Source organism: Rhinatrema bivittatum, chromosome 16, assembly GCF_901001135.1.
Source record: "Rhinatrema bivittatum chromosome 16, aRhiBiv1.1, whole genome shotgun sequence".
NCBI classification, from domain to species: domain Eukaryota; kingdom Metazoa; phylum Chordata; class Amphibia; order Gymnophiona; family Rhinatrematidae; genus Rhinatrema; species Rhinatrema bivittatum.
The window spans coordinates 27,717,576-27,741,781 of NC_042630.1; the positions used below are offsets into that span (position 1 = coordinate 27,717,576).

A 24,206-nucleotide genomic window follows, 5' to 3' on the forward strand; every position below is an offset into this window, starting at 1 on the left:
TTGCAAATAGTTTTTTTTTTCTCTGTGGACCAATCCATGCAAAAAATGTTACCATGGGGGAATTACGAACTCAAGTTAGAGCCTCGCCTCGCCCTGCCGCAAAATAGCTCCTTTTACCTAGAAGAGGCTGCAGGGCCAGTTCAAGAATATTTGGTGCCCCTAGGCAGACCTTTGGTCAATCATCCCATCCACCCCCCAAATTAACTGTTGGCGGCAGTGGTTCCAGCACCGTGCGTCCTTCTCCAGTGGTGCCTCATGCTAGCAGGAGTTTGCCACCTTCCCCCCCACCCCCCCAAAATCTTGGCACTCTAGGCCACCACTTAATTTACTTAATGGAAACAGTCTTGGCCCAGGTAACATGGAATTGGCCAGCTCCTCCCCTCCTGCGGCACCTCTGCTTGAACACGTCTGGAAGTAGATACCCTTTTGTTCTATGTCGGGAGATACTGAAGGTTTTCATTTATTGATAAATGCAAATGTTAAATATATGCAGCCATCAAAAGCCGCTGTCCTCCTTTTGGATATTTTGCCTCATCCCCTGGGTTGCCCCTAGGAGAGACGTGTGCTCACACACACCCTTCCTACACAGTCATGTGAATGGTGATGGGGGAAACTGCTGGGCCGGGTCTGTGCTGTCGTCCTCCTCCGATTCGCTCGTCCACCACCCCGCGCTTGCTCGCCTGCACTAAATCCCAGAGGGGGGAGGGTCGGGTGCACCGAGAAGTAGCTGGGGGGGAGGGGGGGGGGGAAAGGGTGCTTCTCCCACGCTGCGTGTTTAATTAGCAGAAGGATCTGCCTTTTCTGTTTAATGCGACGAACTGCAAGTTCTGCCTTACAGGGGACAATGGAGCAAAGTACTGCAGACGTGAGCTGGACAGGCTGGTCCCCGGTTTTACCCCAGTGCATGGATGGGGCTTCCGTTCTGATTTTCTGGGAACTAGATAACATGGAAACTACCAATCCCTGCATGCAGTGGGGCAAAATCAGGCCTGCTTCAACCTTATTTGGGTGAGCTTAGGCTAAGGTGGCAGGCTCATGAGCAGGGGGGGGGAGGGGGTACCTGCGATGTTTAAGCGGTCTGTGCCTGACTCTTTCTTCCCCCCCCCCCCCCCCCCCCCCCCCACTCTTTCTGTTTCCAGCTTGCGGCGGGAAGGTTACACGGTGCAGGTGAACGTGAACGATTACCTAGACATTTACTGCCCGCACTACAACGAGTCCAGCCCCGAGCACAAGGCGGAGCAGTACGTCCTCTTCATGGTGAACCACGAGGGCTACCGGACCTGCAACACCAGCCAGGGCTTCAAGCGCTGGGAGTGCAACCGCCCGCCCTCGCAGCACAGCCCCATCAAGTTCTCCGAGAAGTTCCAGCGCTACAGCGCCTTCTCGCTGGGATACGAGTTCCACGCCGGCCATGAGTACTACTACATCTGTAAGTGTATTCCAAGCCTTCCCGTCCCCCCCCCCCCCCCCCCACGGCAGAAGGGTGGGCAGGTTGGTGAGGGGGGGGGGGCCCAGTGACCAGCTCCAGCCCAAGTGGCTTTAACACACCCCCCCTGCTGCAGCCATGGGATTTGTAGTCTCTGCTTTTGGTAAGAGAAACCTGGATTGGATCAGCCTGTCCAAATGACCTGGAACCAGGCTGGTGACCTTCGGAGGATGCCGTATTCATTTTTTTTTGGCAGTTCTGAATGAAATGGAAGTGGCAGTTGACGTTAGGCCCACTGAAGTACGTGGCAACAGGAAGCAGGCAACAGATGATGCCTGTCTGTCAGGAATATCCCCAGTGTGTTGGCGACCAGCTGGTTGCCTGAAAATGAAGCTAAATAGGCTGTTGGATTACAAAGAGTAGCATTGGCTGAAACCCCCCCCCCCCCCAAGATTAGGCGTGGTGAAAGGATGAATTGGGGACTTGGGCACTCTCCAGCCCTTCCATTTCATCCTGCTGAGGAATGGTGAGCACAGTCTGGCGTTCATTTCATCCCTGCCAAATGTCTTTTTTTAGCAAGTTCTCTTGGGCTTGTTTCAGTTGAAAGGTGTGGGCTGCTCCCGGCCAGTGATGAGGAGAACAAACTGAAAACCAGGCCCCCCCCCAGACAATCCTATTACTTGCAGCAGCCCAGTTCTGTGTTACTGGGATTCCAGATTTCCAACCTACAAGGTAAAAAATAAAATAGCGTAGGGTGAGGCCTTTTTTTTGGCTCAGCTTTCCAGAGATGCAAGCCCTTCATCAGGTAAAAAGCACCCTCTTTTTTTTGGAACTCAGGAAGGGAGGGTTAAGTCATGGCAGCCACTTCACTGTGCCCACAAAGGGACACGAGAGGAATTTACCAGCTCATTAAATTCCTGCAGCCAGCAGGGGGCACTGTCCACCTGTGAAAAGGAGTCCAAACGGGATGTGGGCTAGCCCAGGACACAAGGAGGGGTAAGATTTGGTAAGAGCCCGCAGAATCACGTATGGCTTGTATGTTCTCGGGGGGGGGGGAAGGGGTTGGCATTTGCATTTGGTGCCCTCATGTAATCTTTTTTGTTTGTTCCGGTCATTGGGCTGGCATACTGAGGAGTTTTCATGTATGAATTTGGTTTGTTTATATTCTGGTCCCTGCCTTGCTGTGCCAGCCGTTAGAAAGTGTGGTCTGTAAATGAATTAAATTATTATTTTCTTAAATTTCCCAGAAAAAAAAGCTGCGGACAAATGAGCAGGTATAATTTTATGAAGAATGATTTGGTGGAATGATTTTCAAAGGGAAAATACGCGGGCAGTTACAAACTGAGACAGGAAGCAAGGTTGGGAGCAGGCAGTGCAGCAGCACACGGCGGGGAGTGTGGCAGGTGGGGGCAGGCAGTGCAGCAGCACACGGCGGGGAGTGTGGCAGGTGGGGGCAGGCAGCGCAGCAGCTCACGGCGGGGAGTGTGGCAGGCGGGGGCAGGCGGCGCAGCAGCACACGGCGGGGAGTGTGGCAGGCGGGGGCAGGCGGCGCAGCAGCACACGGCGGGGAGTGTGGCAGGCGGGGGCAGGCGGCGCAGCAGCACACGGCGGGGAGTGTGGCAGGCGGGGGCAGGCGGCGCAGCAGCACACGGCGGGGAGTGGGGCAGGCGGGGGCAGGCGGCGCAGCAGCACACGGCGGGGAGTGTGGCAGGCGGGGGCAGGCGGCGCAGCAGCACACGGCGGGGAGTGTGGCAGGCGGGGGGCAGGCAGGGCAGCAGCACACGGCGGGGAGTGTGGCAGGCGGGGGCAGGCAGGGCAGCAGCACACGGCGGGGAGTGTGGCAGGTGGGGGCAGGCGGCGCAGCAGCACACGGGGAGTGTGGCAGGTGGGGGCAGGTGGGGGCAGGCGGCGCAGCAGCACACGGGGAGTGGGGCAGGTGGGGGCAGGCGGCGCAGCAGCACACGGGGAGTGTGGCAGGTGGGGGCAGGCGGCGCAGCAGCACACGGGGAGTGTGGCAGGTGGGGGCAGGCGGCGCAGCAGCACACGGCGGGGAGTGTGGCAGGTGGGGGCAGGCGGCGCAGCAGCACACGGGGAGTGTGGCAGGTGGGGGCAGGCGGTGCAGCAGCACACGGGGAGTGTGGCAGGTGGGGGCAGGCAGCGCAGCAGCACACGGGGAGTGTGGCAGGTGGGGGCAGGCAGCGCAGCAGCACACGGGGAGTGTGGCAGGTGGGGGCAGGCGGTGCAGCAGCACACGGGGAGTGTGGCAGGTGGGGGCAGGCGGTGCAGCAGCACACGGGGAGTGTGGCAGGTGGGGGCAGGCGGCGCAGCAGCACACGGGGAGTGTGGCAGGTGGGGGCAGGCGGTGCAGCAGCACACGGGGAGTGTGGCAGGTGGGGGCAGGCGGTGCAGCAGCACACGGGGAGTGTGGCAGGTGGGGGCAGGCGGTGCAGCAGCACACGGCGGGGAGTGTGGCAGGTGGGGGCAGGCAGTGCAGCAGCACACGGCGGGGAGTGTGGCAGGTGGGGGCAGGCAGGGCAGCAGCACACGGCGGGGAGTGTGGCAGGTGGGGGCAGGCGGTGCAGCAGCACACGGCGGGGAGTGTGGCAGGTGGGGGCAGGCGGTGCAGCAGCAGCACACGGCGGGGAGTGTGGCAGGTGGGGGCAGGCGGTGCAGCAGCAGCACACGGCGGGGAGTGTGGCAGGTGGGGGCAGGCGGTGCAGCAGCAGCACACGGCGGGGAGTGTGGCAGGTGGGGCAGCAGTACACGGTGTAGATGGCCGGGGAGTGGGGTAGGCAACGCAGCAGCACACGGCGTGGATGATGGGGAGTGGGTGCTGGCCATGCAGCAGCGGACGGGGAGTGTGGCAGGTCAGGCACAACCGGGTGCGCATACCATGCATTTGCATGGGGCAGCACACCCTGGGCAGGTGGCGAGCCAGTGGCAGCAGGTGAGACCGTGGGGCCACCAGCAGCTAAAAAAACAGAGAGGCTGTCAGAGAGACCCGTCTTCCGGTTGCGTACACAGTTTTTCTACTCGCCGCCCCCCCCCCCCCAAAATAGGAAGGCCCGCTGGGCCAGCCCAAAGACATCAAGAGGCTGGGGCCATGGTGGAGCTCATCCCACCAAGGCCCGAAGACAACAGAAGGTCATGTGTGTATGTGTGAGTGACTGAGAGCCTGTGTGTTTTTGCATATGTGTGTGTCTGTGAGAGCCTATGTGTCACACACAGGTTCTCACAGGTGCGCGCACACATAACATGCCATACTGGGTCAGACCAAGGGTCCATCAAGCCCAGCATCCTGTTTCCAACAGTGGCCAATCCAGGCCATAAGAACCCGGCAATTACCCAAAAACTAAGTCTATTCCATGTAACCATTGCTAATGGCAGTGGCTATTCTCCAAGTGAACTTAATAGCAGGTAATGGACTTCTCCTCCAAGAACTTATCCAATCCTTTTTTAAACACCGCTATACTAACTGCACTAACCACATCCTCTGGCAACAAATTCCAGAGTTTAATTGTGCGTTGAGTAAAAAAGAACTTTCTCTGATTAGTTTTAAATGTGCCACATGCTAACTTCATGGAGTGCGCGCACATATACACACACACACACACACACATATATACACACATAATAAATCTGTGAGGGGAGAGGGAGCCTGTGTATGTTAGAGAGAGAGGGAGTGTGTGAGAGAATGATTGTGTTATTGTTCTTGTGTGTGAGAGAGAAGATAAAATTTGGGTGTCTCTACTTCCCCCCTGGAAATCAGATCACGGGTATGGAGAGCAGGAGATTTATTTTTTTTTAATCCTTATTAGTTTTAATTATTGGGTGTAATTCAATAATTTTGCTCTTTCAAAATATTTAATTTTTTTCATGGGAATAGAACATTTTTTTTAATTATTGGATTTTTTATTCATTAGATATTTTGAAATATTTTCTTGGCGTTTGGGAAATGTTCTATAATCTATTCATTAACTGTTTGAAATATTCCTTTTATGAATATGGTTTTACTATTATGATAGTTTTATATTTCTTGATTTTATTATTGAAGTTTTATGAAGAATGATAGTGTTTCTGGTTTTCCATTGTTGCTCTTCATGTAGAGGCCGGCTTGTTGTGGGTTCCAGTTCAGTTCCTCTCAACACGTTCCTGGTTATTCTTTCTGGTCCCTTTATTCTGTATTTGGTCAGGGTCTCTCTGTGTTCTGCATATATGATTGAGGTGAGATATTTTGCTAGCATGTAACTTCTGTGAAGGGATCTATAAGCAGCCTGCTTTCCTAATAAGAATTTTGTTGGTGTTCTAGGGCCTGGTGTAATATGCACAGTGTTGCCTTTTCATACATAAGATTGTTAGGGTTATTTTGGTATGGGAGGTTTACTTTATTGTAATGGTAATTCTGTTTGTTCATGGCTTCTGAGGGCCAAGCTCACACCCAAATGCATTACAAAAAGTCTAATTGCAATAGGAGTTCAAAGTGTCTTTTTTGCAGTTTTCTGGTTGGCACCACGGACGTGCATGTAAATATAATATGCATATTGGGTTACTTTTGCCTCAGCAGACTGTACTTTTGAATGTTCTTTTTCATGTACAATTTATTATAAATGCATAACTTAATTGTGGGGGTGTGTGGGGTGGCATGTGTGCAAGACTGTAAGGTTTGCCTAGGGTACTTAATACACTTTCATATCCATGCATTCCGGGGTGGTGGGAGGGTGTCAGTTTTAAAAATATATAGTTTGCAGGATGGAGCTGGGCTTTATTTGATGAGTGACTAACAAAACAGCAAGGAAGGCTGCTTAATAAAGCCGTGGAAGCAGAAATATGCAATAAGCAGCCTAATGTCCAACAATAGCAAATTTATTATGTAGAAACAGAATGTGCAATAAGCCCGACTCCAGCCGAGTTTCGCCCTCTTTCAATAGGGCTGCATCAGGGGAATTTGCATATGGTAGTCTTATATCTTCATCAGGGAGTTGTTAATAAAACCTGTAAAAGGTACAGAATTCAAATGCTGACTCGGTATGCAGCAACACTTTCGGCAAAATGAGTGTTCTGAATCTGTCGTGCAAAACACTGCAATCTCTTTGGAATACAATTGTATTCCAAAGAGATTGCAGTGTTTTGCCCAGGACAGACACTGAATGAATCAGGGGGGACAGCAAAAAAGCTAGCACCGGCAAGGGGGGCAGGGAGTGCAGTAGCGCACGGTGTGGATGATGGACAGGAAGTGGGGGCAGGCAGTGCAGCAGTGAACAGGGAGTGTGACAGGTGAGGGCAACAGTAAAACAGAACACGGTGTTGATGATGGACGGGGAGTGGGGGCAGGTAGTGGAGCAGCACACAGTGTGGATATGGACGGGGAGTGGGGGGCAGGCAGTGCAGCAGTACACGGTGTTGATGATGGGCAGGTAGTGGAGCAGCACACAGTGTGGATATGGACAGGGAGTGGGGGTCAGGCAGTGGAGCAGCACACAGTGTGGATATGGACGGGGAGTGGGGCAGGCAGTGGAGCAGCACACAGTGTGGATATGGACGGGGAGTGGGGGTCAGGCAGTGGAGCAGCACACAGTGTGGATATGGACGGGGAGTGGGGCAGGCAGTGGAGCAGCACACAGTGTGGATATGGACGGGGAGTGGGGGGCAGGCAGGGGAGCAGCACACAGTGTGGATATGGACGGGGAGTGGGGGTCAGGCAGTGGAGCAGCACACAGTGTGGATATGGACGGGGAGTGGGGCAGGCAGTGGAGCAGCACACAGTGTGGATATGGACGGGGAGTGGGGGGCAGGCAGGGGAGCAGCACACAGTGTGGATATGGACGGGGAGTGGGGCAGGCAGTGGAGCAGCACACAGTGTGGATATGGACGGGGAGTGGGGGGCAGGCAGGGGAGCAGCACACTGTGGATATGGGCAGGCAGGGGAGCAGCACACAGTGTGGATATGGGCAGGGAGTGGGGCAGGCAGGGGAGCAGCACACAGTGTGGATATGGGCAGGGAGTGGGGCAGGCAGTGGAGCAGCACACAGTGTGGCTATGGACGGGGAGTGGGGCAGGCAGTGGAGCAGCACACAGTGTGGCTATGGACGGGGAGTGGGGGCAGGCAGTGGAGCAGCACACAGTGTGGATATGGACGGGGAGTGGGGCAGGCAGTGGAGCAGCACACAGTGTGGATATGGACGGGGAGTGGGGGGCAGGCAGGGGAGCAGCACACAGTGTGGATATGGACGGGGAGTGGGGCAGGCAGTGGAGCAGCACACAGTGTGGATATGGACGGGGAGTGGGGGACAGGCAGTGGAGCAGCACACAGTGTGGATATGGGCAGGCAGTGGAGCAGCACACAGTGTGGATATGGACAGGGAGTGGGGGCAGGCAGTGGAGCAGTGAATGGGGAGTGAGGGCAGGCAGTGCAGCACACAGTGTGGATATGGACAGGGAGTGGGGAGCAGGCAGTGCAGCACACAGTGTGGATATGGACAGGGAGTGGGGAGCAGGCAGTGCAGCACACACTGTGGATATGGACAGGGAGTGGGGGCAGGCAGTGGAGCAGCACACAGTGTGGATATGGACAGGGAGTGGGGAGCAGGCAGTGCAGCACACAGTGTGGATATGGACAGGGAGTGGGGAGCAGGCAGTGCAGCACACACTGTGGATATGGACGGGGAGTGGGGGTCAGGCAGTGGAGCAGCACACAGTGTGGCTATGGACGGGGAGTGGGGCAGGCAGTGGAGCAGCACACAGTGTGGCTATGGACGGGGAGTGGGGGCAGGCAGTGGAGCAGCACACAGTGTGGATATGGACGGGGAGTGGGGGCAGGCAGTGGAGCAGCACACAGTGTGGCTATGGACGGGGAGTGGGGGCAGGCAGTGGAGCAGCACACAGTGTGGATATGGACGGGGAGTGGGGGCAGGCAGTGGAGCAGCACACAGTGTGGATATGGACGGGGAGTGGGGCAGGCAGTGGAGCAGCACACAGTGTGGATATGGACGGGGAGTGGGGCAGGCAGTGGAGCAGCACACAGTGTGGATATGGACGGGGAGTGGGGGGCAGGCAGTGGAGCAGCACACAGTGTGGATATGGGCAGGCAGTGGAGCAGCACACAGTGTGGATATGGACAGGGAGTGGGGGCAGGCAGTGGAGCAGTGAATGGGGAGTGAGGGCAGGCAGTGCAGCACACAGTGTGGATATGGACAGGGAGTGGGGAGCAGGCAGTGCAGCACACACTGTGGATATGGACAGGGAGTGGGGGCAGGCAGTGGAGCAGCACACAGTGTGGATATGGACAGGGAGTGGGGAGCAGGCAGTGCAGCAGTGAATGGGGAGTGTGACAGGTGAGAGCAGGCAGTGCAGCAGCACACAGTATGGATATGGGCAGGGAGTGGGGCTGGTGGCGGTTGGCAGTTCATCCTTAACGATCTAGTGTTTGCCTCTATTCTTCTACTTGTTTTCTCGTTTATTTCTCTTTCTGGAAGGTTTGTTGTCCTCTCGTGCTCTTTTCTATTCCTTTTTCCCCTTTCCCTAAGGGAGGCTTTGTTCTAATTCACATAAACCTGGTCCCTTCCTCCCTCCCTGTCTCTTATTTCCTGCTCTTCCCTCTGTCCCACCCTTCCTCTGTTTCCTTCTGCCTGCTCTCCCTCTCTTTATCATTTCCATGGTGTCTGACTGGACAGTGCCTGGCAGGTATATGTGCACCTGGCACTGCTACAGGAACGCTTTGTGAAATCTCTGCCTTCCTTTCCTCCTGAAGTGTGGCCAGGACATTCAGCTCCTTTGATTAAAAACAAACATTGTTAAGCCCCGGGAGATCTGACCCAACCTGGCATTTAGAGGCCCGAATACATATGGGGGCGGGTCTTCCCGCCAATCCCCCCCCTGTAACCCAATAGCAGTGTTGCTAAGCAGGAATCTGGGGCCGTTTTTTAAAATTAAACTTGTGCAAATGTGACTATTACTTGTGAAGAAGGTGTGAGGCTCCATCATGGCGTGAGAGCTTGGCGAAGGGAGACCTCCCCTCCCAATCACAGTGGGAGGCGGCGGGGAGACGCCGCCATTTTGTGAGTGAGGTCCATGAATGGGGAGGGACGAGGAAGGTCTTGATCTCGAATTCTTTTGATGGTATCTGCATGCGAGTTTGAGAGCCTTCTCTCTCTGTGACCCGATCTTGTGTTCTGTTCCAGCCACGCCGACACACAACCACCGGCGAGCGTGTCTGAGGATGAAGGTGTTCGTGTGCTGTGCCAGCAGTGAGTATCAAACCCCCAACTTCCTTCCAGACTGACTTCCAAATATAACCTTTTTTTTTTTTATCTCCCTGTAATGCGGTAGTTGGACTGAGTCCTGAACAGATTCTGAGGACTGTGTTTTTTTTTGTTTTTGTTTTTCCATAAGAAAGAGAATGATAAAAAAAAAAAAAAGAAAACAAAGAGTTGTACCTTGAGATCTATGAGCGAGAGCAGATAGTCAAGCCTTATGAATGGTGAATATCAAGGTGGTATTTGAGAATCACGACAAGGGGAATGAGGCTGTTTTGCCGAACCTGGCCTTGCTTTGTGAGTTGTTTTGATTTATAAATGCAACATCCCACATTAGAGTGGGCAGAGAGGATTTGACCACACGTTCATTCTGGTCTGTATTAATAAACTTGGCTCCGGATCGAGAAACACTTCATACTTTCGTTAAACGGACTGGAAACATTGTCCAAGGTGAAACGGACTATATTTGCCCCTTCTTTTTAAAGAAACTGGGCTTGTCTCCTGTTTTATTAAAGGCCACGTGCCACTAGGCATCATTAATACACAGGGAGGACCTAAAGGTAGGCAGGTACAAAGCACCCACTTACTTTCACTCCTGCTCTTTCTATGGGCAGAGGAATGTAACAAAACTAACCACGGATCTGAAAATTCAGTGCTGCACCCCCTGGGAATGCCTCTTTCTTCCTGAGCGACAAGAGTCTCCGTGCATGGATGAGGCAAGAGGGCTTTAGATAGGTTAAGGAGCTAGAGAAGGGGGATCCTCTTCTGATGAAATGGGCTCCACCTTAACCAGGGGTAGAATGCACCTGCTGGCGTTAACCATTAAATTTGAACTAGACCATGGAGGAAAGCTGTCATTCAAAAGTGCCCACACTTGGATACCACACTTGTCAAGGTTAGGCTAGTGCTAGGGTTATCCTTGCCTTGTCCCAAAGGACGTTATGGGCAGTCTTTGACAGTGGTGGGCACAGAGTAGACCAACATTCCAGCTTAGTAGAAAAGCATCAGGAGCTGGTCTTGTAGCCTTTTGGATGCATGGAGCAGAACGTCCTTCCTGTTGACGTCTGAGGTGAACAGATCGATCACCCGCTTCTCCCTTTGAGATCTGGAGCTATTTCCAGGAAGAACAATGGAACCCTTCCATCCACCAGGAGAGGTGGAGAAAACGGATCAGAGATGTCAAAAACTGCGGTTGAGCCTCAGGCCGACAACTTTCCCTTTGCCATCCTTAAACGGGCAGTTGCTGCTGCCGAAGAATAGGAGGAGTTCGATGATGCTGAAAAGAGCAGAAGGGATGCCCTGGAAGAATGGGTGTTTGTAAGAGACACGTTGGCATTGGACAGGGATCGCTTGGTCCCTTGGTACAGTTGATAACAACATTTGTAATGTTGTTAGATGCCACTGTCTCTTGTACATCAGCAAGACGATCATCCATGTCCTCTTGGAAGTTGCTTGCCCACAACCATGCGAGCCTTCGGGCCTTTTTAGAAGCAGCCAAAGTCCTGGTCGCAGTACTGAAAGCTTTATGTATGGAACAGATAAGATGCTTCTCATATTCCTCCTCATCTTAAACTGTTCAACAGGAGTCTGACAGTTGCATCAAGGGTCTTAACTTCTGGCATATTCATGCAAATAATGTAGCATGTTGAGTTGATGATTGGCAATCCAGGCATTCAGGATGGAACCTTAGACTCTCCCCAGTTGCATGCAACACCTTCAGGTCCTTCTCTGGGGGCATGCTGGAGTGATCACAACTGTGCTTAAAATGATTCAACACTGATTGTGCAGCAACTGGATCACCCCAAAATACAGAGCATTCTGTACTCTATTTCAAGACCAGTTTTCAGGCCACCGGAAGGTATGATTTAGGCATCTGCAGATCCTGAAGAAGTTTGTGAACCAGGATAGCTGCAGAACACTGATAGAGATTTTGCGAGATGATGCATTTCACACATTGAACAAGGTGGAAGGAAAGACCCAATGACTGCCAGCATAGTTAAAATGTGAGGTGAGGGAAGCTATTCTATCCAAGAAACATCTTTCAAAAACTAGAAATGGGATCCAAATGAAGAAAATAAACTGCATAAGCACTGGCAAGTTAGACAAAGACAGAAATTGAAAAGAATCTAAATCTCATAATAAAAACTTTCAGGTACATTTGAAGCAAAAAACTTGAGGGAGTCAGTTGGACCATTAGACGTTCGAGGAGTAAAGGGGGCATTAAGGGAGAATAAGGCCATAGCAGAGAGATTAAATTAATTTGTTGCTTCAGTCTTTACTGAGAGAGATGTAAAGCAGATATCTGTCAGAAGTGATATTTAAAGTTGATGATTTAGAGGAACTGAAACAAATCTCAGTGAACCTGGAATTTGTAATAGGGCAAATTGATAAAACTAAAGAGCAGTAAATCACCTGGGCCAGATGGTATATATCCCAGAGGGCTGAAATTGCAGACCTACTATTACTAATCTATAAACTATCATTAAAATCAGCTACAGTACCTGAAGTTTGGAGGGTGGCCAATGTAACGCCAGTTTTTAAAAAGGGATCTAGGGGTGATCCAGGAAACTATAGACTGGTGAACTTGACGTCAATGCCAGAAACATGGTTGAAATTATTATAAAGAACAAAATTACTGATCACATAGATAATCATAGTTTAAATGGGTCAAAGCCAACGTGGATTTAGCCAAAGGAAGTCAGCTCACCAATCTGCTGCATTTTGTTGAAAGCGTGAATAAACATGTGGATCAAGATGAGCCAGTTGATTATAGTGCATCTGCATTTTCAGAAAGCATTTGACAAAGTAGCTCATGAGGAAATTAAAAAGTCATGGGATAGGAGGCAATGTTCTGTTGGGACTGAGAACTGATTAAAAGATAGAAAACAGAGAAGGGCTAAATGGTCAATTTTCTCAATGGAGAAAGGTGAATAGTGGAGTGCCCCAGGGATCTGTACTAGGGCCGCTGCTTTTTAAGATATTTATAAATGACCTAGAGAGGGAACAAGAGGGAGGTGATCAGATTTGCTGATTATGCAGATTGCAAGAAGACCTTGCAAGACTGAGCATCCAAATGGCAGATAGCATTTAATGTGGACAAGTGCAAAGTGATTCACATAGGGAAGAGCAACAATGTAGCTATAATTTGGGTTGTTCAACATTGGAAATCACAACCCAGGGAAAGGATCTAGGTGTCATCATGGGTATGTTGATATCTTGTGCTCAGTGTGCAGCAGCAGCCAAGAAAGCAAACAGAATGCTAGGGATTATTAGGAAAAAAATGGAGAATAAAACAGAGAATATCGTAACGCCTCTGTATCGCTCCATGGTGCAACCTCATCTTGAGTATTCTGTTCAGATCTGGTCACCACATCTCAAAAAAGATATAGCAGAATTAGAAAAGGTACAGAGAAGGGTGACCAAAATGATAAAGGGGATGGAACGATTCCCCTATGAGGAAATGCTAAAGAGGTTAGGACTTCAGCTTGGAGAAGAGACGGCTGAGGGAAGATATGAGAGAGGTCTATAAAATAACGAGTGGAATGGAATGAGTAAACATGAATCAGTTGTTTACTCTTTCAAAAAGTTCAAAGACCAGGGGACACACAATGAAGTTACTGGGTAATACATTTAAAACTAATAAGAGAACATATTTTTTTACTCCATGCATAATTAAAGCTCTGGAATTCGTTGCCAGAGGATGTGATGAAAGCTGTTAGTATAGCTGCGTTAAAAAAAAAAAAAAAAAAGTTTTGGACAAATTCCTGGAGGAAAAGCTCATTAAAGTAGAGTTGCAGAAATCCACTGCTTTTTATTGGAATAAGCAGCTTGGAATCTACCTACATCTTGGGATCCTGCCAGGTACTTGTGACCTGGATCGGCCACTGTTGGAGACAGGATACTGAGCTTGATGGATCTAAGTTCTGACCCAGTATGGCAAAGATTATGCTCTTCTCCTCCTAATCTCCTGAACACAGGATACAAACAGGGGCACCCCAGGTGGGGGAGATGTTTGGGGGGAGAAAGATAGCCAAATTTTGAGGTATATTTAGTGTGGGGAAGGAGGGGGGGAGGGATGGTCACGCAGCACAGATATCTTTTATTTTAAATATTTCAAGGCGTTGGGACCTTTTTGGTGGGGGGGGTAGGAATTGGGCCTGGAGGCCCACAACTGTGTGTGTGGTTTTTTTTTCTTTCTTTAATCTAAGGAGCACTACTTAGCTTGGATATCTTTTGAAGATACCTGGTTAAGTGATCTGGCCATACAAAGCCGGATACCTTTTAGGCCTAACCGGACGTATTCAAACAATGGCCGATTAGGGTTAAAGTTATCAAGCTATTTGTAGCTGGATAACTCTCTCTAGGACAGTATATTCAGCGGGACAAGTTATCCGGCTTATTTTAGAAAAGTCCCTGTTTTACGCAGCGCGGTATCAAGCCATGGAATCTGTTGCCCGAGGGACATGATGAAGGTGACGAGCACAGCGGGGTTTAAAAGAGGCTTCGACAAATTCCTGGAGGAAAAGTCCATGGCACCTTATTAGCCGGGTAGACTTAGGGAAGCCTCTGCTTATCCCTGGATACGAGCAAGAAGGATTGGATCTGTTTTTTGGGGGGGATCTGAGAGAGGGGACCTTGCTCTGGCACTTCTTATGTTTGTACTTTTTAAGCCGTTCTCAGCCCAAGGGGGGGTTCCTCTGAAACGGTCCTGTCAATAGCTGGTGGAAATGTGTTTGGGGGGCCAGGTAAGGGAAAAGGTGCTGGAGACGTGGAGGCTGTACGAGTTCAGGGTCCTGGCGGGAGAGCAGAGACCGGGGCAGGGCCTTAGAACAAGAAGCAATTGGAGATCAGCTCTGCAAGCAAACAAGCAAAACTCCTTTGGTTACAGATGTGCTTGTTTCCTCCCTTGGCCACTGTCCCAGGTTCTCTCCAGGGCTGGCTGAGGACGCGACCCTTCCTTACAGGGGATGGGTCTGGTGATCCTTTAAAGCTGCATCTGCCCTCACACCTGGCCCTGGCCAAGGCTCCACCTCTGACCTAGGAGCCTTTGCTGCACGTTCCCCCGAGCAGGCGGGGTTGGAGAGCTCAGTTAACGTTACAGACCAGGTTCACTGTCCCTTTTCTCCTTCCTCCGTTTTGTGCCAGCTGTTGCCAGATGCTGATTTTTACCCCAGTGCAGCCTTGTAATTAAATGGAGTCTGCTCCAGCCTGAGCAGGAGGAAGGGGAGGAGGTATCAAGTGGTGAGAGCAGGAAGGCAGAAGAGTGAAAGCCGTGGAAATGTTAGGACAGGATCAAGATCAGGAGCCTTGTGACCTTGAATTTTACCCTCCCCTGCCTCAGGTAGAAACTTAGATTGTGAGCCCTCTGGGGATGGGAAAATACCCTCCAGTACCTGAAGGTAATCTTCTTTGAAGTGCCGAGAAGAAGAATATAAATCAAATCAAATAAATGAGGGAGAAGAGAAGCAGGAAGGCTGGGTAAAAGCAGAGGAGAGGGAGGTGGGAGCGCAGGGGGCAGGAAGCAGGAGCCAGTGAATCACTGCTTCATTCCTTGCTAATTCAGTGAATGAGGTCTGGAAAAACAGGAAGTCTGACTGTGCCCCCTCAAGGCCAGACACGATCAGCTCGAGTGGTGGTGATTTCTGCTTCTCTTACTCTGTCTTTACTCAGAATTACAACATCGGCTCACCAATGATGACCCTGAATACTGTGGAGTGTGTGAAATTTCCAGAAAACAAAGCAAAGCACAAATGCTACTGAGGGCAACCTCACCCACAGCTCCTTATGTATCCTGCCCCGCGCCCCCTCACCCACGGCTCCTTACGTATCCTGCCCCGCGCGCCCTCGCCCACGGCTCCTTACGTATCCTGCCCTCACCCACAGCTCCTTATGTATCCTGCCCTCACCCACAGCTCCTTACGTATCCTGCCCTCACCCACGGCTCCTTACGTATCCTGCCCCGCGCGCCCTCGCCCACGGCTCCTTACGTATCCTGCCCTCACCCACGGCTCCTTACGTATCCTGCCCCGCGCACCCTCACCCACAGCTCCTTACGTATCCTGCCCTCACCCACAGCTCCTTACGTATCCTGCCACGCGCGCCCTCGCCCACGGCTCCTTACGTATCCTGCCCTCGCCCACGGCTCCTTACGTATCCTGCCCTCACCCACAGCTCCCTACGTATCCTGCCCTCGCCCACGGCTCCTTACGTATCCTGCCCCGCGCGCCCTCGCCCACGGCTCCCTACGTATCCTGCCCTCGCCCACGGCTCCTTACGTATCCTGCCCTCGCCCACGGCTCCTTACGTATCCTGCCCTGCGCGCCCTCGCCCACGGCTCCTTACGTATCCTGCCCCGCGCACCCTCACCCACGGCTCCTTACGTATCCTGCCCTCACCCACGGCTCCTTACGTATCCTGCCCCGCGCGCCCTCGCCCACGGCTCCTTACGTATCCTGCCCTCACCCACAGCTCCTTACGTATCCTGCCCCGCGCGCCCTCGCCCACGGCTCCTTACGTATCCTGCCCCGCGCGCCCTCGCCCACGGCTCCTTACGTATCCTGCCCCGCGCGCCCTCGCCCACGGCTCCTTACGTATCCTGCCCTCGCCCACGGCTCCTTACGTATCCTGCCCCGCGCGCCCTCGCCCACGGCTCCTTACGTATCCTGCCCTCACCCACAGCTCCTTATGTATCCTGCCCTCGCCCACGGCTCCTTACGTATCCTGCTCCGCGTGCCCTCGCCCACGGCTCCTTACGTATCCTGCCCTCGCCCACGGCTCCTTACGTATCCTGCCCCGCGCGCCCTCGCCCACGGCTCCTTACGTATCCTGCCCTCACCCACAGCTCCTTATGTATCCTGCCCTCACCCACAGCTCCTTACGTATCCTGCCCCGCGTGCCCTCGCCCACGGCTCCTTACGTATCCTGCCCTCGCCCACAGCTCCTTACGTATCCTGCCCCGCGCGCCCTCGCCCACGGCTCCTTACGTATCCTGCCCTCGCCCACGGCTCCTTACGTATCCTGCCCTCGCCCACGGCTCCTTATGTATCCTGCCCCGCGCGCCCTCGCCCACGGCTCCTTACGTATCCTGCCCTCACCCACGGCTTCTTATGTATCCTGCCCTCACCCACAGCTCCTTACGTATCCTGCCCCGCGTGCCCTCGCCCACGGCTCCTTACGTATCCTGCCCTCGCCCACAGCTCCTTACGTATCCTGCCCCGCGCGCCCTCGCCCATGGCTCCTTACGTACCCTGCCCTCGCCCACGGCTCCTTACGTATCCTGCCCTCGCCCACGGCTCCTTACGTATCCTGCCCTCACCCACGGCTCCTTACGTATCCTGCCCCGCGCGCCCTCTCATCCACATCTCCATGTATATTCCATGCTGGTGCGTAGTTGCCCTAAGTGTTTGAAAGCAGAGCATTGCGTGGCCTGACTGATATCCAGAAGTGCTCATGGCGGGTACAGTCTGTTTAGACTGGAGGGCCAGATGGCCTTTTTCTGCTGTCATCTGCTATGTTACACTTTCTTCATTGTTCTTTAAATCTGGTGTGGATTTAAAAGCTGCATAGTGCTAAAAGTGTCTGAGTGATGAGAGGGCTGGGGCTGATCCAGTCCTGGATTTACGCCACTGCATACAGGGACCCTGCCTTCTGATTTCCCTATTGCAAGACCACAAGTCCTTGCATGCTCTGGGATAAAACCAGGACTGGACCAGCCTGTTGTGCAGATCTGGAACACAGTTCCCTTGGGGGAAGGCGGGACCCTCTCTTTATGTGGTGGATATAGGTAGGGGAATGGGTGCTTAGCGAGGAGTCCAAGGCTGGACTGGCTCGTATGGTGCATTCTATTAGCCGCATTGCCATAGGCTTCCAGGAAAGAGAGGATCATGGGAAAACTGGCCGCATTATAATGGGATGGCAGGTGGCCTCCAGCATGAAATCTCTGGTTTCTGCCAAAAGGGGAATTAAGAAAAAGGCAAAACAAATAGAAAAGAAACCAGAAATACAGAATCTATTATGGCAGGCTCTTAGGATTCAGATCATCTGGTTGCCTTGGCAACCATCACCTCTTATTCCCCTCAGAGCAATCTGGTCCTTAAAGGGTCTGAGAGCCCCCCCTCTGTCGGGCTGTTGCTCACAGCCTCTTGTTTCCTTCTTTTTCAGCTTCACATTCTGGAGAAAAGCTCTCCCCGACTATCCCGCCGTTCACAATAGGCCCAGAAGTAAAGATTGAGGACCTAGGTGAGTGGACTTCTGTTACTGCAGTACAGCCTCGCGCATCCTCCTTCAATGGCCAGAAAAGGTGCTCTCGCGCAGACAGTTTCCTCCAGCGCCTCCTGCTGGGACTGCAGGAGCCGTGAGCTCCCCCCCCCCCCCCCCCCCCACAACCGATGCTCCTGCACCATTCCCTACAGCGCCTCCTGCTGGGAGAGGCTGGGACTGCAGGAGCTGCAGGTGCATTCCTTACACTGCATGTCCAAGTTCTTTCTATAGAGAGTGTTTTGCAGGGGCTGTGTTTGTGCCTGGAACTGAATTATGGGAACTAATGTGCCCTTTGGCCCCCAACACAGCAGCTCTAACACTGTGTACATTCCTAAAGCAAACAGTTGCTTTGTCCCCCTCCCAACTTCTAACCCTCCGTGATATTTGTTTTTTGACTTTAAATGTTTGATCTGCCTTAGCAGCAGAAAGAATCTCTTTCTTCCATTTCGATGTGGAGATGAGTGCAGCACGGCACCTGCAGGGTAAACGACCGAGAATCTCCATCTCCTTCTCAGAATCTGCCCATGCCTGTCATGCACGGGGGGGGGGGGGGGGGGGAGGCAGATTTTCACCCCAGGGCCAAACCCTGCAGCGTGGTCAAAGCTTCCCTCCTCTCACTGCGAGCGGAGCAACTCCTCCCACATTTCGGTGACCGCAGCAGCAGCCACTAAAGTCACAGCGTGAACCTCCGAGGTCATCTATAATCCATAGAAAGCTGGGGGCTGGGAGGGAGGGAAGGGAGCTCATCTCATCCTGCTTTTCTACCCCTTCGGTTGTGCCTCTTCCCAGCAGTTAGAATATTTGGGTGGCTTTTTTTTTTTTTTTTTTTTTTTTTTTTTTAAATCTCTGATGCTTTTATTTTTCTTACCCTGTTCCCCTCCCTGTGTGTGTACAAAAATTTCCTCTCTTTTTTTTTTTTTCTCTCACCTTCCTTTAGATAACTTTAACCCTGAAATCCCCAAACTGGAGAAGAGCATCAGCGGGACCAGCCCCAAACGGGAACACCTGCACGTGACGGTGGCGATCTCGCTCTTTCTAATGACGTTTCTGGCCTCCTAGCTCTGCCACCGCTGGAGGGAGCGGATCCAGAGGCCTTCAGAAACCCAGTTAAGACAACAAATGAAAAAGGACCAAAACCGTACACTAGCAGAAAGAGGAGCGAGTGGAAGCGAAGGTAAAGAAGTCCCTCGGTAGGAAGGGGGGGGCAGTCTTGGGAAGTTCCCCCCCCTACCCTTTTTTTTTTCCACTTTTTGCTTTAAGTGCTTCTGGACTTCCTGCCTGAAGTAAGATGTAAAAGAGAAGGGGGAGCGGATGGGACGGAGGACTCGGGGTCAGATCTGGAATCCGCTCTCAGGAGTATGGGGGACGCTTTGAAACGCGGTTCACGCCCTGCACCGGAACATGGGGAGTGGGCAAGGTCATGAGAACTTTCCCTCCTGCCCCAAACCCCGTTACAGAGTGGTGGTTTGTTTGTTTTTGGGTTTTTTTTGGAGGGGGGGGGGGAAGGTGGACGTAGTCGAGAGGATGACATCTGGAGAACCTATTGCCAAAGGCACATTGTGAGTGTGCCCGGAGCCGGGACAACGTGCCGTCTTTTTTTTTTTTTTTTCCCTGAGAAGATGCTCGCTTCATAAGCACGCCTGCTCTTAACGTGAGCCACCTTGGCATAGCTGCTGTAGAGAAACGAGGTTCTTGGCCAGAAAGAGACGACAAAACTATCCTTTTAAAAAAAAAAAAAAATGTCATTGACAAGCGTTCATTAAAATTTGAATACCCACCGCTCCCTGTCTCGGTGTGGGCCTGAGCTGGCTGGCGGGACCTCTTGGAACAGACCCTTAACACCGCCCAGCAGCTTTCACTTCTGCAGACCTTGGGTGGTACCTCCAGCTGCCCACATGCCAGCCTGGGACACGCCAGCTTCTGCCACCATCACCGAGGACCGTGTGAGCGGGTCCTGTTGCCTTTTGCTTCGCCTACTTCCATTACACAAGCGGCGGCTTTGATCCCAAGGAGCCAGTGGAAGATCCTAGCGCAATCTCTGTGGGGTTACCAGTGGTAGTCGAGGAGGAAGGTGGAGCATGGAGTCTCTCTGGTGGGGGTGCGGGTTTGTGTCCTGTTCGTCTCCTCACCCCACGCCCTTTACTGACTTCAGCCGGACCGTTGGTTAGCATTACTTTAAAGGCATTTTAGTTGGGATAATATTCGGCTTTTAGACTTGTCTGTGCTCCCTGAACGTCCTCTCTCCTGCTTGGGGTTAGGACAGGGGGAAGGAGAGAGATAAAAACTAGTAAGGGGGGGGGGGGTGGAGGGGAAGAAGGCTGAGGGTATTAGAAGGTTCCCTAAAACACCATGCGGAAGTAAAGTCTCTTCAGCTCTCCTGAGCCCTAGTAAAAGGGAGAACCTTGGTGCCAGATGGTAGTTCTCCCATTTAACTTTTGATCATTCTGCAACTTCCAGGTCAGCGACTCATTATAAATGTGCTTAACTTTGTGTCATTATTTGACATTCTGGTTACTTCAGAATGACACACACGCCATTCTGCCACTTGTATCATCAAAAAAAAACCTGGTGATGGATGGACTGATTGTGTCATAGACAAGCATAGCTCTGGTCCTGCTGGTACTGAGTTAGGAAGACTAAGTTTAAGCCAGTAACCTTAGCTGGAAGCCAGACACACACTGAGGGGGAAGACCAGCAGTCACACAGAAACAAGATGGTTTTCTAACTCAAAGGCAATAGCTGTGGGGGAGGGAATGAGTGCTCGGCCTTAGACCCAGAGCAGGACTGGCCTGAGAGAGGAGGGATCAACCTTTAGCAGGCTACTGGGTCAATCTGAATCACATCAGGTTTGCTGTTTAGGGGAAGAGAAAACAGGGAGAAGGTTATCCAAGCAGCCTGCCTCTGTTATGCTGTTCCATGGCCTGAACTTCCTCTGCTTCTTTACTTCAGCAGAAATCTGTGGACTCCTTGCTGAGCTTGTATTCTGATGGGTCCCACTCAGAGTAGTTTGGGTGAAGTCCCCGTGGCCATTTCCCTGCCACGGTTCTGCTTCAAACACAAGCAGAATAAGAACAGTAATGGTGTTCAGATCTTACTCTACAATAATTTCCTCACAGCCACTCTGCTTCACATACAAACACATTTTGAAGTACAAGTCCAGTCCGAGGTTTTCCCAGGTCTTGTCCACGCAGCTGTTCCGGCCCAGTTCAGTAGAGCCTTACCCGACTCGAATTGGGTTTAACCTTGTACCAGCACCTAACAGTGCTTCAGTCTTTTTTTAAGTTCAGGGACAGGCTTCCTCCACCACAGCTTCTTCTGCTGCGACTGCAAACTCTTACATGGCTTCTCCATCCAGTCAACCTTCAGGAATTCCATCCTCTAAGCTCCATTATTCTACATTCTTCTTAAATCCTTCTGGCAAAAGTACATAACAATATAACAATTTGCCATACTGGGTCAGACCGAGGGTCCATCAAGCCCAGTATTCTATTTCCAGCAGTGGCCAATTAAAGTCACAAGTGCCTGGCAAAATCCCAAACACTAAGAAGATCCCATGCTACTGATGCAATTAATAGCAGTGGCTATTCCTTAAGTAAACTTGATTAATAGCAGTTAATGGATTTCTTCTCCAAGAACTTATCCAAACCTTTTTTTAAACCCAGCTACACTAACTGCACTAACCACATCCTCTGGCAACAAATTCCAGAGCTTAATGGTGCATTGAGTGAAAAACATTTTCTCAGATTAGTCTTAAATATGCTACTTGCTAACTTCATGGAATGCCCCCTAGTCCTTCTATTATTCGAAAGTGTAAATAACCGAGTCACATCTACTCGTTCAAGACCTCTCATGATCTTAAAGACCTCTATCATATCCCCCCTCAGCCGTCTCTTCTCCAAGTTGAACAGCCCTAACCTTTTCAGTTGTCTTTCCTCATAGGGGAGCTGTTCCATCCCCTTTATCATTTTGGTTGCCCTTCTCTGTACCTTCTCCATCGCAACTACCGTATTTTTCGCGCCATAAGATGCACTTTTTTTTTCCCCCAAAAGTGGGGGGAAATGTCTCTGCGTCTTATGGAGCGAATATAAAAAAAACCAAAAATCTAACACCCCCCCCCCCCCCCAAAGACCTGCCAAAAGTCTCTGGTAGTCCAGCGGGGGTCCAGGAGCAGGCCGGGAGCAATCCCCTGGACTTGGGCCGTCGGCTGCCAGTAATCAAAATGCCGCCAACGGCCCTTTGCCCTTACTATGTCACGGGCTACCGCTGCCATTGGTCGATCCCAGTGACATAGTGAGGGCAAAGGGCCGTCGGTGCCATTTTGATTACTGGCAGCCGACGGCCCAAGTCCAGGGGATTGTTCCTGGACCCCCGCTGGATCACCAGGGACTTTTGGCAGGTCTTGGGGGGGAGGGGTGTATTTAATTTGGCAGGTCTTGGGGGGGGGGGGGGGGGCAGGAGGGTGGGAGGTTGTTAATTAATTTAAAGGGTTGGAATGGGGTTTTGTCTTTTTTGGGGGGGGGGGGAGGGGGGGTTCCCACAGAAATAGACAAAAGTTTTCTGATCTGGGGAATGGACCAAAATGGCCCTCCCCAGACCCGAAAAAAAAAGTTATGTACTCCCCTAATTTGCTCCATAAGACGCACAGATGCCAGGGGACAGAGCCGGTTTAGCACAATTTTTTTTTTTTTTTTAAATTTTCCTGCTCTAAATCCTAGGTGTGTCTTATGGTCAGGTGCGTCTTATGGAGCGAAAAATACGGTATATCTTTTTTGAGATGTGGCGACCAGAATTGTACACAGTACTCAAGGTGCAGTCTCACCATGGAGCAATAGAGGCATTATGACATTTTCTGCTTTATTAACCATTCCCTTCCTAATAATTCCTAACATTGTTTGCTTTTTTGACTGCTGCAGCACACTGAGCCGATGATTTTAAAGTATTATCCACTATGATGCCTAGATCTTTTTCCTGGGTGGTAGCTCCGAATATGGAACCTAACATCGTGTAACTACAGCAAGAGTTATTTTTCCCTATATGCATCACCTTGCACTTGTCCACATTAAATTTCACCTGCCATTTGGATGCCCAATCTTCCAGTCTTGCAAGGTCCTCTTGTAATTTATCACAGTCTGCTTGTGATTTAACTACTCTGAATAATTTTGTATTGTCTGCAAATTTGATAACCTCACTCGTATTCCTTTCCAGATCATTTATAAATATACTGAAAAGCACCGGTCCAAGTACAGATCCCTGAGGCACTCCACTGTTTACCCTTTTCCACTGAGAATATTGACCATTTAATCCTACTCTCTGTTTCCTGTCTTTTAGCCAGTTTGTAATCCACGAAAGGACATCGCCTCCTATCCCTTGACTTTTTAGTTTTCCTAGAAGCCTCTCATGAGGGACTTAACCACATCCTCTGGCCATGAATTTTAGAGTTTAATTATATATTGTCTGAAATAATTTTGACCAGTTTGTTTTGAATGTGCTACTTACTAACGTCATGGAGTGCCCCCTAGTATTTGTATTTTTTGAAAGAGTAAATACCAATTTACATTTACCTGTTCTATTCCACTCATTTTATAGATCTCTATCATATCCCCCTCGGCCGTCTCTTCTCCAAGCTGAACAACCCTAACCTCTTTATTCTTTCCTCATAGGGGAGACATTCCATCCCCTTTATCATTTTTGGTTTTCTGTACTTTTTTCCAATGCAACAATATTGTTTTTGAGATGTAGCGATCAGAAGTGCACACAGTACTTCAGGTGCAACCTCTCCATACAGTGATACAGAGGCATTATGCATCCCAAGTAGGTACTATCTCAGTGTTGCATTGGCCTGTTTTACCACAAGACACTCCTTTGGTGTAGTGACTTAGTTTTTGTGATGTTACCTACTAGCTTTCTATTTAGAAACAAGACAGACTGTTCTCCGCCTGTCACGTGGCACGATGCTGCACCTAGACTCACCCCAGAAATGGTGGTCTGAAGTAGGAACTCCTTTCTAAAATCCACTCGCCTACCCTTTGGAGTATTGGTCCCTTTCACAGTTTTGCCTTTAGCTTCCAGAACACCCTTTTCTGGGAAGACATTGACACACAAACAAATAAATTTAGGGACCCTGACTACAAAGGAAATGCAACTTCTGAAAATCCGAATATGAATTTAGGATAGTACCCAACCAGCCCTAAAAAAGCTGGAAGCTATTTTATCATCTTTGGGATTGCATACTTTATTGCATCTACGTTTGCACTGACTAAGCAAACCAC

The 24,206-nt window shown here is 51.1% G+C and overlaps 1 protein-coding gene across 2 annotated transcripts in view; it reads left to right on the forward strand.

The window, feature by feature from the left end:
• Nucleotides 1-19,729, forward strand: part of EFNA3 (ephrin A3) — a 78,137-nt gene extending 58,408 nt beyond the window's left edge. The window contains exons 2-5 of one of the 2 annotated variants that reach the window (XM_029581754.1): nt 1,140-1,429; nt 9,604-9,669; nt 17,839-17,916; nt 18,875-19,729. In XM_029581754.1, coding sequence (XP_029437614.1) covers nt 1,140-1,429; nt 9,604-9,669; nt 17,839-17,916; nt 18,875-18,996 — 556 coding nt within the window. In that variant the 3' untranslated portion in view covers nt 18,997-19,729. The remainder of the gene's footprint in view (nt 1-1,139; nt 1,430-9,603; nt 9,670-17,838; nt 17,917-18,874) is intronic. The other variant, XM_029581755.1, reaches the window with a different exon arrangement.
• The last annotated feature ends 4,477 nt before the right edge of the window (nt 19,730-24,206 follow it).